General features: G+C 50.1%; 1 protein-coding gene across 4 annotated transcripts in view; it reads left to right on the top strand.

Annotated features, from left to right (window-relative positions):
- Positions 1-18,101, top strand: part of TUBGCP2 (tubulin gamma complex component 2) — a 704,444-nt gene that overhangs the window by 612,851 nt on the left and 73,492 nt on the right. For all 4 annotated transcript variants that reach the window (XM_069611057.1, XM_069611056.1, XM_069611059.1 and 1 more), the window contains one exon: positions 1,960-2,088. In XM_069611057.1, coding sequence (XP_069467158.1) covers positions 1,960-2,088 — 129 coding nt within the window. The remainder of the gene's footprint in view (positions 1-1,959; positions 2,089-18,101) is intronic.

Raw genomic sequence — 18,101 nt, 5'->3', positions numbered from 1 at the left:
CCGGCTGGCTTGCGGGCCCATTCTACCAGGGGTATGGCTGCGTCTACTGCCCTGCAGAGGGGTGTTCCTATTCGCAACATCTGTGATGCAGCCACCTGGGCTTCAGTACATACATTTGTACGTCACTATTCCCTTGATTCCATCCGGGCACAGGATCTGGCCTTTGGCAAGGCGGTCCTTTGCTCTGCTATTTGATTGGCTATTCTAAATTCTTTCCCTCCTCCTTGCTTTGGTACTGCTTTGGGAGTCTGTCATAGATATGGAATACGTCGGAGGACCCAATCCCCTCGAAGAACAAGTTACTTTCTTACCTGGTAACGTTCTTTCGATGGGATGGTCCGACGACGTATTCCATATCGCTCCCGCCCGGCCTTCCCCGCTGCAGAATTTCTTTTGCAATTGCAGCTTACGTTCTGCAAGGCTTTGTGTCTGACTGGCAGTTGACTTATGTCACACGTTCTGGGGGAAAAAACTACAACTGAGGCTATGGGCGTCGTGCGTCCTACTTATCACATCGGATGACGTCGGAGGAGGTCCTCGACGACGGCGTATCGACGTCATCGACGCAGGACGCAGACGCCGAAAAAGTTTCCGAAGCAGCACAGCTGTGGTGATTACATGTCATAGATATGGAATACGTCGTCGGACCATCCCATCGAAAGAACGTTACCAGGTAAGAAAGTAACTTGTTCTTCTTTTCACTCTTTCATCCTACTCCTCTGCCCCCTCTATTTGGCAAATGTTTCAAGTACTTCCTTCTGCATGGCTCTCTGGCACTTTTTATTTTACATCAGTCAAGCATTGTGCACAATGAAACTCGAGGTTTATAGCCATGAAAGGATTTTGTTTACAATTTGCTCAGACCACCCTTTTGTCTCTATTTGCTATGTAATAACTATACACCACAGATACTTAAATAGAAGTACACACATGTATTCCTGCGTATAATATAAATAGGTGTGTATCCCTATATTTGTCTAGGAAGTGCGCATTGCCTAAATGGAAAGTCTTTAGACTCCCAGCCTTGAGGTGTGGACTTCTCGTCCTTGCACGGTCTGAATGGCACAAGGCCTAGTAAGATCGTTTCTTAGGTCCTCCCTCCGTCAGGGACCTGCGTGACGAAATAGTTGATTCTTGTTCAGTTAAGTAACTTAATTTAAAGGTCCTTTAAATTAAGTTACTTAACTGAATAAAAAAATCATCTATCCGAAGATGGGCGCAGATGCAGCAGGGCAGGCCAGGGCCTTCCCGGCCTTAGCCAGCCTGTGACTGTCTCCACAGAACGGCATCGGAACGCAGGCCCCAAAGTGTTTTCAGCAACTTCCGCATGGACAGTTAGCCTCGTCAGGCACCTCCCTCACACGAGGAGAGAGAGAGAGAAGAGGTGCCGGACTGGCTTGAGCACTGCATAACAAGGGCAGGCCAAGTAAAAGTTGTCAACAACAAAAGTAGTGACGTACTTAATGGCGGACCGGAGGACAAACTTCTTTGGCCTGGCATGCTCTGCTGTGCACGGAGCAGCTCAGCTCAAACACGAGGTTACACCCATGAAGAGAGAGAGAGAGAGAGAAGTGGGTGGCTCATGCAGCCCAAAGTATTTATTTGCACTTCTACATATTCTCTGTGTGATTTTTAAATAAAGTATATATTTTTCAGTATACCAGTGTGTGGTGTATTCTCTATGGATAACTATTGGGAGTAGCTGTACTTCACTACCAACCTATCACCTCTGTTGAGTTAAGCCTGATCATTCTTCCAATAGTTATCACTTTAGAAAGATTGGTCTTTTTTCTGGTTGGAAGGCCTGTCTTGCTTTTAGTAAATACCATTTTAAGTACCTCACTGGAAGGCTGAAGAAAAACCTCTAGCACGAGAGGCCTAAGATTACACAATTTGAGTTACTTGCTTTGTTTATGCAGGGGCAAATCTGATGAATGCTCTGTTTTTCCCATTCCGCAGAGATTCACTCAGAGCATGAAGGTGGAGGATGAGCTGGGGCGCTTGACCCTGGAACACGGAACCATGATGGGGCCGCCAACTCAGACTGAACGATTGGAGGAAACTGCAAAGAAAAAGCTAACATCAAAGGTAACCTCAAAACATGTTCCGAGCAGCCGTAACCAGAACTTGGTATGGACTTAGTCAGGTTTTTCCTAAACATTACCAGAGACTGCAAAGGGTACTTAAAGTCTACCCTGAGCAGTTTGGAGTTCCTTGTATAAAATGTTCATAGCTTATGCTGAGCATTGGAGTTAGCCTTTACTAGCATGCATTAACTTGCAGAAAGACCCTTGGATAATGGCATCTGTAGCCTGTGCTGACTGTGTCATGCGAGAATTGAGCAACTCCTACAGTGCAGTGTTTTCTATGTAATAAATGCACATCACCAACCAAAATTCCACAAGTGAACTTCTTAAAGGTCAAGGGCACTGTTTCGGATCTACTGGTAAACTCTAGATTTAAAGTTCTGCACAAACAGGCAGCAAAATATGTTTTAATGATCAGTTGTGCTTGGGGAGTTCATGTTTATTGTTCTTTGGTTTACATAGTGAAACCTTTCACAACAAACAAATCAACAATAATAAACATTATAGTCATGACCCAAAATCCATCATCAATCAAGAACAATTATCAACATTAAAATCCTATTTCAGGCGACATGAAATGTTAACCCCTGATAATAAAGTGCAAGATTAACGTGCAGTTTAAATGTCAGTACCCAATTAAAGCTGTATATGAAGCATATCAAAAATCTTGGTTAAAAATCTCTGGAGTGCTAACAGTAAAGCAATACTTTGTCCTTCTATCAATCCACTCTAGAGAGAACCTCCGGCATGATCAGAATAACTACGTATGTATGAGCTAAAGTGCATTTTCCCTATGTTACGGGTAGAATCAATATAATGTCTTTTATTTATTTTTTTTAAGTTTCAAGTGTTTCACTCTTTTTTTTTTTTTTAAACCAACTTTATTTATTCAAACACTGTCATGTTCAGATACTTTATTGGCCAAAGATTTAAATAATTTTAACACATATCATTTGTTAAGGCCACATATTAACCTTCGGTATTACAATTATTGGGTGAAGCTTTGAGCATTAAATTAACTTTAACTACAACCGTTCAACAAAACTTCCCCTGTCCCCATCGCCCCTCCCGGTTCCCCAGTGGAATGGACCAGTCCTTCTGCTTTCCGATGAGATTGTTGTGTTCTGATTAGTTGACTTCTGCATTGGATCAAGGCTCCTGTAGTTTGTCAGTGCTCAGTTTTGAACAGCTCTCAACAAGTTTGGCCTAATAAAGTATGCTTCTTTGTCTCTGACATAGTCAAAGAAGGGGTCCCAGGTTGCACGGAATTTCAGGTACTTGCCGTCCTTCAGGGCCCCTACCTTCTCCATGGCCATTACGTTCCAAGTTTTTACCCACCAACATGCTATTATTGGGCCTTCTGGATTTTTCTACGCTTGTGCCAGGGTCATCTTTGCTGCCATTAACAGATGGGTGATAAGTGTTGCATTGTTGCCAGTTGCCGCATAAATGTCTTTGACCGTTGTACCCAGGAGTATAACTTTAGGTGCTGCTGGCAGTTGTTTGTCTGTGATTTCCTTTATGTGGCCCAGGACTTCCTTCCAGTACATGGCCGCCTTAGGGCAGGACCACCACATGTGGTATAGATCTCCTTTGCCTCCGCAGTTTCTCCAGCACATAGGTGGGTAATTGGGGTTCATTTTGTACAACCTATGGGGGGGGGGCAGGTACCACCTAAAACAAATCTTGTGTGCAGTCTCTCTAATGGCTGTGCATCTGGAGGATTTCTGTGCTCTTTTCCAAATTTTAGTCCACTCCTCCTCGGTGATGGGGTCGCCTATGTCTCTTGCCCAGTTGTCTATATATGGGAAGGTGTCACTCTCTTGTACTCTGTCCAGCAGCTTGTATATTTTGGAGACCGCTCCTGCCTCGTCCCCTTCGTGTAGCGTTAGTCCCAGGCCCACCGGTACCCTAGTAGCTGCTTTCTTGATTTCCCTATGCGTTATCCAGTGCTGGATCTGAATGTAGGTGTATCTGTCTGTTTCCCCTACCCCAAATTTCTGTTTGCACTCTTCAAACTGTAATGGGTTTACCTCCTGAAAGAAGTCCTTCAAATATAATATTTGTTCCTGTCCCCAGTTCTTCCAGAAACTGGGCCGTTTACCCGGTGTAAAGTTTTGGTTGTGCGCCATTGGAGTAAAGGGACCCAACCCCGGGATGATGATCTGTTTTTTCAGTGCTCGATCCCAGCCTTTCAGTGAGATCTTGGTTGCTTCAAGCAAACGTCCCTCTCTGCTTCCCTATCACCCACCCGCAACCCGTGTAGAGCCCTCAGTGGGATCGTGGTCACCCCTTGTTCGATTCCCACCCATTCCTTTGACATGGCCTCTCTGTTTCAGGTTAACATTGGTGTTATTTGTGCGACCAGGACATATCTCGCCACGTCATGGATCTCCAGACCTCCCAGGTACGGTGGCCTTGTTAGGATTCTTCATTGTATTCTAGCTTTCCCTGTGTGCCATATGAAGGAAGTGAATTCACCCTGTAGTGCTTTGCTTATCTTGAGGGGAACCTCTATTGGAAGCGAGCTTACCGTATATAGCAGATGTGGCAACAGGGTAATTTTGAGTGCCGTAATGCGTGCAAACCAGGATAGTTCCTGGGTGTCCCATCTATGTAGGTTCTCCCTCAGTTGTTTCAGCAGTGGGGTTATGTTTGCTCCGTAGAGGTTTTTGTGACTCTTTGTTAGTTGGATCCCTAGGTATTCTATTGATTCTCTTTCCCATGTTAGCGGGTATCTTGACCCCAGAGCTTCAACCACCTCTTCCCTCTCTGTGATGTTCAGGGCCTTAGATTTAGTGAAGTTTATGGTGAATCTTGATATCTTAGCAACGGGCATCAAGTGCTCTTGGTAGTGTGTTCTTGGGATCCACAAGGAACAGCATTATATCGTCTGCGTACCGTGCTATTTTATGTATGGTCCCACCGCATTTAACCCCTTGTATGACAGGATCTTGCCTTATTATTTCAGCTATGGGCTCCATTGCCATGGCGAAAATTAAGGGCGAGAGTGGGAAGCCCTCTCTTGTCCCTCTGTATATTCTGATTTTTGCCGTGGGATTCCCATTAACCATAAATGTCGTGCTTGGGAGGCAGAAGTTCGCCAGGACCATTCTGGTAAAACTGGGGTCGCATCCAAATTTCTGTAGCACCAGTTCCAGATATTTCCTGTGCAGGCTGTCAAATGCTCTCCTGGCATCTAGGCCAGCTATGGAGAACCTTTGTCCTGTCCTGCTTCCCAGATCTAATATATCCACTGCCCGCCTAATATTGTCTTGGGTGTGTTTCCCTTTTATGAACCCAGCTTGGTCGGTATGAATTATTTTGGGCAGCACCTCAGCGAGTCTAGTTGCGAGGACTTTAGCATAAAGCTTGGCGTCGGTATTAAGTAGGGAGATCGGCCGATAACTGGTGCAGTCTGTGGGGTCTTCACCCGGTTTGAGTATTAGGATTGTGGTGGAGTCTCCCATATCGGGTGTGACTGTGCCACTGTTCCTTATGTGATTAAATCATTTTGTTAGGGGGCCCAGCAGTTGGTTGCGTAAATGTTTTATAGTATCCACTTCCGAGTCCATCCGGGCCCGGGGATTTGTTGAGGGGAATTGCTGTTATTGCATCATTAATTTCTTGTGCCGATATGGGGGCTTGCAGAGCGTCGTTATCCTCCTTTGTAATCTGGGGGATGGAAATCCTTGAGATATACTCTCTTTGTGTCTGGTGGATTAGATGTTCACTTTCTAACAGTCCCTGATGGAATATTTCCATTATCTCAAGTTTCCCCTTCTCTGTTGCGCATAGCTCCCCTTTTTCGTCTTTTAATTGAACTATGTAATTACGGGAGTTTTGTTTGCAGAGTTTGGCCGCTAAGAACCTGTTTGCTTTGCTACCCAGGACATAGTATGTCTGTTTCGTGTTGATTAGTGCTTGTGCTGTGCATTCTGCTACATGTGCTTCTAACTGGGCTCTTGCTTTCCAGACCGCTCTGAATGTTTTTTGGGATTGCCTAGTCTTGTGTTGAGTTTCTACTTCATTTAGTGCTGTTTGCAAATTATTTTTAATGGTCCTCTTTCCCTCATATATGCTGTCGCTTGTGAGATAAATTCGCTACCGGATCATTGCTTTCCCGGCATCCCAAATTACCCCCGAGTTTATCTTCCCGTTATCATTTTCTTGGAAGTAATTCTGAATCGTCTCCTCCAAGTGCGCTCAAAGGGCCAGGTCCTTCATGATCATCTCGTTCAGTCTCCAGGGCCTACGGCTTTTATGGATGTTTCGGGCCATCTCCATTTGTACCAGGACTGGGGCATGGTCCGACACATATTGGACCTCTATTTCCACTTTACTAATGCACGGGATCAGGGTGGTTGACACCAGCACCAGGTCGATTCTTGAATACCCCTTATGGACCGCTGAGTAATGGGGGAATTCTCTCTGTTGGCCGTGAAAAAACCTCCAGGTCTCTATCACCCCCAAGAGTTTGCCTAACGCCTGCCTGTTTTTTGCATCTGCTGCAGTGGGTGGAAGAGTTTTATCCAATGCAGGATCCATGACACAGTTAAAGTCTGCTCCAACTATTAACTGACCTTCACACCAGCCCCCCAGCGTTTTTAGTACCTCCCTCAGGAATAAGTCCTGTCGCTCATTTGGGGCATAGATTGCAATTAGCGTGTATAGTTGTTCCTGTATCATCCCCTTTAGTATTCAGTATCTCCCCTCCGGGTCCCTGTGTATCGTCCATTTTTTAAAGATCAACTTGGCCCCGATCAATATGGCAACCCCTTTGGTCTTCCTCCCACCCGATTCAAAGTATTGGGGGGGGAACGCCCTATGTTTCAGTCTTCTTTTATCTTCAGGGAGGAGGTGTGTTTCCTGCAGGAAGGCGATTGAAACCTGCAAGTCTATAAGCCTCGTCAGGATAGATCAGCGTTTGACTGGTGAATTTAGGCCTTGCACATTGAGTGAAACTAGGTTCAGTTCAGCCATCTAGTTTGTGTTCGTGATCTTTTGCCTTCCAGCATGCCTTTTCCCATCGATTCTCCCTTTCCTTCTTTTTCAGATCCTTGTCCCCAATTGACTCGGCCAAGCCCTTTACTCTTATGTTGGATCTTCGGGATCTGTTTTCCAGATCCTCTGCCTGGAGTTCCCGGTTGTGCGTTGCCTTAGCAATCTGCACCAGGAGTACACTCGTCTGTTTGGAATCTTCAGGCATTTCTGAGAGCCCTTCCTCTGTTGTGTCTACTTTCTCCAGCATGGGGTCTGGCATGGATTCACATGCTCATGAATATTCCCCGTCATCAGGCTGGGAATCCTCGGTAAAGAAAAAATCAGTATCAGTTTCGTTTCTGATCTGTCTTTCTTAGTAGTAACCAATCACTGGTCTCTGGGTCATCCTTCCCCCAGCCAATGACTGCCCTCTCCCTAAGCCCCTCCCCCAGCAGCCATCCTCAGATTTTTACCGCACGTTCAAGTGTTGGGAGTCCTCGTGCTATAGCTCTCGAGCTTTTGCTGCATTTTTGCGCTTTTTTCAAAGAGACTTTCTCATTTTTCGGTTAAATTGTGCCTCAAGCTCCACCGTTCCACTTCCGATCAACGGGGACCCGTTTCGGAATTTTCTACGCCCCTCAAGGGTGAGGTTTTCGTCGAGTTACGCTTCTTGGAGGATTCCAGAAGATCTGAGGCCTACCATGGACATGGCCCAGGACAAGGGAAGCTCGACACCCGGATCCAAGCTGTTCAGGAACTGCCCTGGATGCGAGTTACAGAATGTTTTCAAGGAGGACGAGCATTCGAGATGTCTCTACTGCCTTCATGAGGACAAGAGGCACATGGAGAAGGACTGTGCGTTCTGCAAGAACCTATCGAAACGGACCATGAGGGATCGTCATTCCCGCCTCGCCAGCTGGCTGGAGAAGGGCCCAGCAGGTGAGAAGAAGAAAAGGTCTGAGCGATCTTCTAAGTCCTGTGAGGGCGCCCAGGTGACGGGGGTCCAACGGAAGCCTAAGCACCGCGAGTCCGCGGGCACCGGGAGCGCCGAACGGTCGGGCTCTTCGGCTGCCAGGCAGGGCGCGCCTTCCCCGGCACCATCAACCACGAGCCAAAGCTCTGGTTCGGGGAGGAGGAAATCCGAGAACCCGGGTAAGCTTCTTGAGAAGCCCCGGTCGATCTCGAAAGATTCGGCCGAGGGGGAGCGAGGCTGTGACCCTCCCCCCAAGTTGAAGGCCTCAAGCGCCCCAAAGGTTGCGAAGGCCTTGATTCACCCGGGTAAGGCCTCTATCGAGGGAGTCGCGGCGGCCCTGGTGAAGCCTGGGGAGGCTACACCAGTGTAGGCGATCTCGGGGCCCAGAGTTTCCCTGCCACCGCGGAGGGAATCCTCTTTCCAGCCCATCGACAAGGGCCCCCTTGAAGACCCCAGTGGAAAAAGAGGGGGGGGGCGGTGGCCATCACGGACACAGATTCAGCCTCTGAGGACAAGCTGGTGGAAACCGTGAAGAACTGCAATGAGAGGTTCGAGAAGGTACAATCCCACGGGAGGGATCCCGAAGAGGTGGTCGAAGAAGGCGACGGTGGCGCCGACGAGGCCCCAGTGGAGGAGCAGCCATCCCTCCCATCGCAGCCATTGCCCGAGCCTCAGGACAACTCGGCGGCCATTCTGATGGCAATCCAAACATTATGCACGGAGATGAGGACGAGATTACCACGAACCCCGGCGGACGATCCAGAACCGGGCCCGTCGGGAAGCCCTCCGAACAAGCGGAGGAAAGTTCACCCCTCCCCACCCTTCATGCCCCCATGACCCGTGGAGCCCTCATCCCCCTCACCGGACCCCAGGGATGACACGGGGACGGATGACGACGGTGGTGACGACGGGACGGACCTTCCATCACCACTCCCTCAGGCTTCCCCGCCCGACGAAATTGGCTCCTTTCACGCCATGATCGCCAGGGCATCCGAGCTCTTCCAGCTCTGCCCCGAGGAACAGAAGAAGGAGAGTTTCCTCTATCAACGGCGAGAGGCCAAGAGAAAGACGGTCCTTGCGGTACCGTTACTCGACGATATCTGGAACGAGGGACTTACGATCCTGACGAACCCGTCCATGACGCCTGCCAAGAGGGACAGGTACAAGAAGAAGTACCGGGTCCCCGATGCCGCCCCTTTGTGCCTCAGGGCTCAACCTACGCCGGATTTGGTCGTCTCAGCGGCGGCCAAGAAGAAGGCGGTGGGGGCGACAGCCTCAACCTCTACTTCCCCTCCTGACGGCGAGGGTAAGAAATTGGACGCCATGGGGCGACGGGCCATCTCGTCGGCGGCGACGACAATTAAGGCAGCCAATGCCTTAGCGATTGTGGCCCGTTACGACAGGGAGCTATGGTACAAGATAGCCCCCCTACTGGACTTCCTACCAGAGGACAAGAGGGCGGAGGCCCTGTAGATTCTGCAGGAAGGTGAGGTGGCGTCGGATCACGCCATAATGGTGGCAACGGACATTGCCGACACCGGGTTTCGCCAGTTAGGCAACGGAGTCTGCCTTTGACGACGAGGCTGGCTCAAGGCGACAGACTTCCATCAGGACGTGCAGACCAGGGTTTTGGACATGCCGTTCGACGGCAACAACCTGTTTGGGAAAACAGTGGATGAGTCGCTGCAGGCCATTAAGGCCGACACAGAGACGGCCCAAGCCCTGGGAGTCCTTCAGCAACGACAGCCCTTTCGGAGCGCCGGAGGCAGACAGGGGGCCCCCAAGGGATCAGGCGGTGGCTCCCCTACGTACCGCCAGGCGGCCCGCTCCTCGTCCCAGGAGGCTTACAGAGGTCGCAGCAAGCAAGGAGGATCTCGGCGTCGTCGCCAAGGCGGCAAGGCCGCCTCCAAGCAAGATTGAACCGGCCGTAAAGTCGGGCCACCACGGAAGCACCTCGGTGGGAGGCCGGCTGGCGAAGTTCGTCAGCGTGTGGGAGTCCATCTCCACCGACTGTTGGGTGCTGGATGCCCTGGCCCACGAGCACACTCTCAAATTCCAAAAGAAGTGTCCCCGCATTCCTCCCGTGGCCAGGAAGGAAAATCATGTCCCTCAACTGCTGCTGGAGGTAAAGGCTATGATCAAGAAAGGTGCCATCAAGCTCGTCCCCAAGAAGCTCCGGGGCGCCGGAGTATACTCGAAATACTTCCTCGTCAGAAAGAAGACAGGCAGTTGGCACCCCATCCTGGACCTACGTCGGTTTAACAAATGCATCAAGGCACAGAAGTTCAGGATAGTCACTCTCCAGCACGTGCTGGCACAGCTGGAGGAGGGCGACTTCCTATCGTTGTTGGACTTGGAGGATGCTTACTTCCACATCCCCATCCTAAAAGGACACCGAAAGTTCCTCAGATTCGTAGTCCAAGGACGCCACTACCAATTCAGAGCACTGCTATTCGGATTGAAGTCGGCACCCAGGGTGTTCACCAAGTGCCTAGCACCAGTGGCGGCGCGGCTGCGCCTGCAGGGGATCCACGTCTACCCCTACCTGGACGACTGGCCCATCCGTGCAAGGGCAAGAGAACTCGCCGTCGAGCACACGGCGAAGACCGTCCGCTTACTCACAGAGCTGGGTTTCTCCATCAACTACCTGAAATCCCATTTGGTTCTGTCGCAGGTGGCACTGATTCTGGGAGCGAAGCTCGATACAGTGGAACGATTGGCGTCTCCGTCGGAGGAAAGGACGAAGGCCATTTTAGGCAAGGTGCAGCGCCTGCTAGCCACGGACGTGGCCAGGGTGAGATCCATCAAGTCCCTCCTCGGAATGATGTCCTCATGCATCTATCTAGTGCGCCTGTGCAGGCTATGGATGAGTCCTCTACAGGAGTTGCTCGACGCCCGCTGGATGCAAGCGGCGGGCAGCTTCGAAGACAAGACCCCGTTCAACAAGGTTTTCCGTGGGGCGATTCAGTGGTGGGGCACCCGTGCACACCTCACAGCGGGCACAGACTTCCAGACCCCGGCACATCAGGAGACGGTGACGACGGACGCCTCCCTGGAGGGATGGGGTGCGCACACCGGAGATCTCCACGCAAGAGGCCTTTGGCTCCCGGAGGAGAGGTCCCTCCACATCAACATCTTGGAGCTCTGCGCCGTGTTCTGGGTGCTCAAATCGTTCCTCCCGTCCCTCAAGGGCAAGGTTGTGAGGATCTTCACCGACAACACCACCACGATGTTCTACATCCGGAAGCAGGGAGGCACCAGATCCCCAGCCCTATCCAAGGAGGCCCAGGATCTGTGGCACTGGGCCATCGCCCAGTGGATGTTTCTGGTTCCCTTCCATCTGGCAGGAATAAAAAGCACCATCGCCAACTCACACAGCAGGGAGCTGCGCTTGTGCCACGAGTGGGAACTACGCCAGGATCAAGTTGATCGGCTCTTCCAACGATGGGGCAAACCCCAGATCGACCTGTTTGCGACGGCGATGAACTCAAAGTGCCAGAGGTTCACTAGCAGGTTTCCCCAGCTGAGGAGCATGGGCAATGCTTTCTCATTCCCCTGGGACAGCCTGTTCCTTTATGCGTTTCCTCCGTTGCTGCTTCGACTCATCAGCCAGCTCAAGAGGTCCCAGTGCAGGATGATCCTCGTCGCACCGGCGTGGCCGAGACAGATCTGGTTCCCGGACCTTCTGGACCTCTCAGCGTCCCCACCAGTCAAGCTGCCGACGGACGCAGATCTTCTCTCCAGAGAGGGAGGCGCCATTCTTCATCACGACCCGGAGTCGCTGAACTTGCAGGCCTGGCTCCTGCAGCACTATAGTTTGGAGTGTACGATATCCCTGCTGACTGCAGAGAGGTTCTTGCCAAGGCCAGGGCATCCTCAACTCTCAAGTGCTACGGACATAAGTGGAAGAGGTTCTCTGTCTGGTGCCGTGCACAGAAGACCAACCCTCTTCGGATTACGGCACCTCAACTGCTACCATACCTACTGTCGCTGGCCAAAGCTGGCCTAGCTCACGCTTCCATCAAGATACATCTGGCAGCGATCTCCCAATACACCAGAACTGCAGGACGGCCGTCCTTGTGGTCTCATCGACTGGTGAAGGAATTTATGAAGGGACTGTTCCGATCGTTCCCGCCGGTGAAGGCTCCAGCCCCGGCATGGGAGCTCAACGTGGTGCTGACCAGGCTCATGGGGCCGCCATTCGAGTCTTTGCATTCGGCTCTGTTGAAGTTCCTGTCGTGGAAGACAGCGTTCCTTGTGGCCATCACCTCCGCACGACGCGTGGGAGAGATTCAGGCCCTATCCTGCAAGCCTCCATACTTGACTTTTCACGATACAAGGGTGGTGCTGAGGACGCACCCCTCTTTCATGCCCAAGGTGCCGTCGGACTTCCATCTTAATGAGCCCTTGGTGTTGCCAGTTTTCTTTCCGTCTCCTTCGTCGCCGGCCGAGAGGACTTTGCACTCGCTGGATGTAGCTAGAGCACTTAAGTTCTACGTGGACCGAACAAAGAGTTTCCGGAAGACATCACAGCTTTTTGTGAACTTTGGACCTGTGAACCAAGGGAAGGCTCTCTCGAAGGCCTTCATTCGGTGTGCCCCTGCTGGACATCTGCAGGGCTGCTACATGGAGATCGACGCACACCTTCACGAGATTCTACTGCGTCGACCGGGATTCAGAGTCAGCCAAGCAGTGCTGCGCAACCTGTTCGCCTGAAGGTGGGCCTTGTGAGGAGGTAAGAGTTGCTTAATATTGAGTTTATGTAATGCTTAATGTTGAGCCTTTTGCCACCTCCCGTGGTTGTGCATGTGTGTACTGCTATGTATTCTTATATTCATGAGCATGTAATCCATGCCAGACCCCATGCTGGAGAAGGAACAAGTTACTTACCTGTGACTGTTGTTCTCCAGCATGGGTCTGGCATGGATTCACATGCGAACCCTCCCTCCTTCCCCTCTGCGGCTCTTCACTTGGTCATACTGCCACTTTACGTGCTACCAAATCTGAGGCTGGCAGCCGGGGGAGGGGCTTAGGGAGAGGGCATTCATTGGCTGGCGGCAGTATGACCCAGAGATCAGCGATTGGTTACTACTAAGAAAGACAGATCAGAAACGAAACTGATACTGATTTTTTTCTTTACCGAAGATTCCCAGCCTGACGACGGGGAATATTCATGAGCATGTGAATCCATGCCAGACCCATGCTGGAAAACAACAGTTACAGGTAAGTTCCCTCTCTCCTAGGTCTGCAATGTCTCTTTTGACTTCCTGCAGGGATGAGCGTAGTTCTTCCCTTATTTTCCCCTTTTGGTCCTGCAGGGATTCCATCATACGGCTCTCCATTCCTTTTAGGCATTCCTGGAGATCCTCTTCATTCAGTGCCATCTTTGTGGGTGCCTCTGCCGGCTTCTGAGCGTAGTGTTCCTCAGATGTTGGTTCCTCCTGGGGTGCCCCCGCCCGTTAGCATCTCCAACAGTGTTCCAATTGCCCTTCTCCTGCTTTCTGTGTGTTTTTGGCTCTTGACCGGGCGTCTTTGGGCTTGGTTCTTGGCACCTGTGTCTGTTCCGGAGGCTGGAGGGGGGACCCTGGTGATGCAGGTGAGTGGGTTAGGACCCTTGTTGAGTTAATAGGTTCCGGCACTTTGATGGATACAGTCCAGTTATTGTGGGGGCATTGACTATGCCCCCCCCAGTGGGGTCAGCCTGGTTCAGGCTCTTAGTAACTCCAGTTATTTATGTTGAGAGGTGCGTAACCTCATGGAGGCTGGAGTGTCCAGATCCCAGGGCGTCCTAGTTTCACTGCTTATGGCTATTCGGTTCCTATTGGGCTCATGCCGCTCTGGTGGGGTTTGCAGCACAGACTTGTTTTACTGGGGAATCTATTGTAGGGTGGGCCAATCGCGCTCGCCTTCAGTGCTCCCTCACACCAGTCCCTGTGTTATGGGGTGGCCAGCAGTAGGCCTCGCGTTAGTCCCTTGTGCCCCGCCGAAGGCTTAGCCAGCTGGCCCAGTCGCTATACTTGGCTCTTCAGGGGGGGAGGTTGCGCTGTTTGCTCCCACTGTAAGCCCTCTGCTGGTACTGGATTGCCTGATGTTGTCGCCTGCTACAGGGGGGGCACGCTATGCAGCCCGGGCCCCCTCTTTGGTTATGTGTGTCCACTTATGGGGGCAAGCGGGGGAGGGCACCGGCAGAGGACACGTCCGCTCCCAGGGCACTGCTATGGGTGTCGGGCCGGTCTGGGGAATCAGAGTGCTGTTGTGTTCTAGCGAGCGTGGCTGCCAGGAAGTTTTGGGGCATCCTGCGGGGGACTCGCTTGCCCAAGGTGCAAGGTGTATGGAAATAAATACATAGATCTAAATTGGATCTATTCCTAGTAAAACAAGCATATTCTGTATACATAGGATACAAGCTAAGTTACTCGATGGTTTCTCTCCAATCTGTTTCATATACCTTTTTTGTAGTCTTAGTCGGATTAGCAATCAGCAAACATCTTATCCTTAAAACTATTAATAGAACAGACAGACCTAGTCAACATAGTTGAATAAAATTCCTTGCTAAGAGAATTCGGGGGCGGGTCCATGATTTTTGCATAAATGCTAAATTATTTCCAGATCACAATTGTCTCTTAGGAAATCAGCCTCATCTTATGTCTAATGATCGCATTAGGTATCGAAAGCACTAGCCCCAAAGTTGTTTCTCCAAATGATACCTTGGACTGAATTCAAATGGGGGCAGAGATCCACCAAGGAAACATCCAGCCCATAGGTTATTGCAGGCTCGATTTTAGCAGTATAAAAACTCAAGATGGGGCAGTAGGGAGTATTTACACATTCTCACATAAATTCTTTTAGTTGGACGAGCAGGGGCTAGCTCCTTGTTCTGAATCTCTCCCTTGTATCATTTATTGATATGGAATTGGATAAGATGTAACCAAGATATCTTAAGGAGGGGCGTCTTTCCAGTCTAGAGTCCCTGACTGACAAATACATTTTTTGGGGCATTTGCTTGTTAGTATAGACAACAATCTTTGACTTTGATCAATTAACTAGCAGATTGTTATCAATGGCATAAGCCGAAAGCAAGTTCAGTTTTCTTTGAAGGCCCTTTGGGGTCTGGTTGAAGAAAAAATGTTTGTCCACAAATGCAAGCCAATTTAATTTAGTTGGTCCCAATTTTTGGGATAAGCGTTGGCAGACGTCCATGCACTGTCAATATCCGATATGTAGAGATAAAGAGTACTAGCGCAAGGACACATCCCTACCTCAGCCCAATAAAAGTCTGGATGGATTTTGTTAGCCTGCCCACCTTGGTCAGCCTTATACTCACAGATGGATTCCGGTGTAAGAGCAATAGAACTGTTACCAGAGGGGCTGGGATTTTCCAAGACAGATGTTTATTCCATAATTTATTGCGATTTACATGATCGAAAGCATTGGAAATATCCATAGAAGCGATATATTAGGTTCCTATCGAACCTCTTTTGACTTCAACTAGTAGAAGGGACATTAGAGTGCCATTTAAGGTCTTACCCTAAAGGTAATACCCAGGTGTTGCCTAAAACTGACCTGGAAGTGAGATAAAATACCAAGATAGTTAACCCATTTTATCAAATCATTTGTTATCATAGATGCAAATATCTGTTAGTGGTAAGTAGGAAAGGTCATTTATTTAGCCCTGGCATGTTAGGTAGCAGCATTCTGCTGGGCCATAATTGTAATGGAAACCGCTGAACCACAAGTATCAAGCAAAGGGTTGGTGACTATTTAAGGAGGACTTTACCAGGATGATTCTTGTGATATGCGATCTATTTGCAGTTCGGTGTGTTGGGGGTTTCTTCATCAGACCTACAGGCCACTTGTTAAAAAAAGCAGGTCTTTAAAATTAAGAATTGTATGTTTTAGTAGAGTTGTAAAAAGTTATCAAATGTTTTCATTATAAGGTAAGACATTGGCAGTTTATTTTGGCCAAGTTGGCAATGCTTTATGCTCAAAATGTGACTCCTTTTAATATTCTCAGTTCTGATGTTTGTGCATCTTTTTTTCGAAGATCGAAAGGGACGTCGACATGGGCGTGAGCGTAAAACTATCTGTGACGTGTAGTGTACCCAAAACCCCTTGTGCATCGAGGTCCCACCAGATTGTTTTTTTCTGCCAACCTAGTTGGTCGCTTATGCGGAGCTCCTAAGAGTTTATATTGCCATATCTATTCCCACGCCTAAAGTCGTTTAGTCAACTTCGACCATCATCTCGACAGCTGTATCATGGGTTTGCCGACACCTACAGCTACAACTGCTCGGCAACTGTTGACCGTGTGGCCTTGGTCCTCAAGCCATGCCTTTACAGTAGGGAGAGTGGGGTCCTATTTCTTTTCTTCACTCTAAGAATGCATTTCTTTCACCCCTCTTTTTCCTCTCGTTCTAGCTGCCGCTAACCTCTGCCATGGAGAGAACTCCTTTAAAATTCTGCCTGTCTTGTAACGTCACATTTCCCTGGAAAGACACCCATCGCCAATGCAACAGGTGTCTTCCTCGTGACCACGATGAGCACTCGTGTAAGGCCTGTAAACTCTTTCAGCCTAAGACGCTGAAAGACAGGCAGACTAAGCGGTGGGTGGCCTATGCTATGCAGGCCGAAAACCTTGCTGCCGCTTCGAACGAGGAATCCCTCGGCTGCCATTGCTCCGATTCGGAAGCCATCAACCTTTCTGCGGTGCCTACGCGCTCCCGTGTGCCCGTCCCCAGCCCCGATAGGCAGGCTGTCAGCACTGTTATGGGGAAGTCACACCCCGGCGACGAGGGCACCCACTGACCACGTCTTCCTAAGCACACAACCCATAAGGCCTCTTGGATAGGGTTAGTCGAAGAAAACCTCAACGTCTCGCGGCCCTCCACGCAACTGCACCTGCGGCATGCGAATGGGCATAAAACTCCCTCTGGAATGGGCGGTTCGTATAAAACATATTCCCACTACTGTCGATCTGGCGTCCAAAGGCGCTCGAATGCCAAAGGACTTGGTGGTGTCGCCGACTGCATCAGCGCGTGCAGGCGTGCTGAAATCCTCTATGCAATAATCCAATAGTGCTTCCAAAGCTCCACGAGAAGCTTTTGGTTACCGTTTCGACGGCCGGAGACTCCAGGGAGACCCCCTCTTCCTGGGGGGACTATTCTGAGGGTTCATCCCCTTCTAAGCAGCCCTTTCCACCCCCGGATCCTTGAGCTTCCTCAGAATGGACCAGGGAGAGGTTTGAAGAGTGCATGGCTAAGATTGCTGAGTTCATCAACTTTTCAGACCAATATGACAGTGCCTTGAAAAGAGATGGGGGAGGGGGAAAGGACTCATGCCCCCTGCCCTCTAAATCTTAGAGAAGTCCCTCATGCAGTGCCCAGTTTCCCTTTTTGGAGGAACCACAGGAACATAACGTCAATATCTTTGGGTACGACCACCAGGACCCGGCCCAGGATGCTTCTTACAGTGGTTTTGATGTTTATGACCAAGGCCCAGTCTGGGATCAGCCGGATGACCAGGGGTTGTGGCACACACCGCCACATAACACTGACCCAGACATCATCTGTCTGAATCCCCCCACTACTCCTCTGCAGAGAGATTTGTCACCAGTTGATGACCTAATGGTGTTTAACTCCCTCTTAAAAAGAGCAGCCAACCATTTTAAGAAAGCTGCCCCTGACTGGGACTTCGTGGAGGACATCCTCAAGGAAAAAACTTCAGTTAGCCAAGCCAATCCCTTATTAAATTCCATTAAAAGACACCTGGCTCCCTCCTTACTGTCCCCTTCCCTTACACAGGCAGTTAATCTGCGTGTGGAAAAATGTTCGCCCTGCTCCCTCTGATCCCATCTACGTTAGGGGCCATGCCACACCGGACTCCTTGGTCGTAACACCCACTCGCAAGCGGGCAGGGGTACCACTGTCCTCGGCAGAATCCCCTCCAGACAAGGATTGTAAAAAAGTTACACCCTTGGTAAGCGTGTTACCGCCTCTGCAGCTTATTCCACGAGGAGTGCTAACACCACGCTCCTTGCTTGCTACAGTGATGTTCAGTGG

The sequence above is a fragment of the Ambystoma mexicanum genome, chromosome 8 (assembly GCF_040938575.1).
Source record: "Ambystoma mexicanum isolate Mex_15411 chromosome 8, UKY_AmexF1_1, whole genome shotgun sequence".
NCBI lineage: Eukaryota > Metazoa > Chordata > Amphibia > Caudata > Ambystomatidae > Ambystoma > Ambystoma mexicanum.
This window is presented reverse-complemented; position numbering and strand designations above follow the sequence as displayed.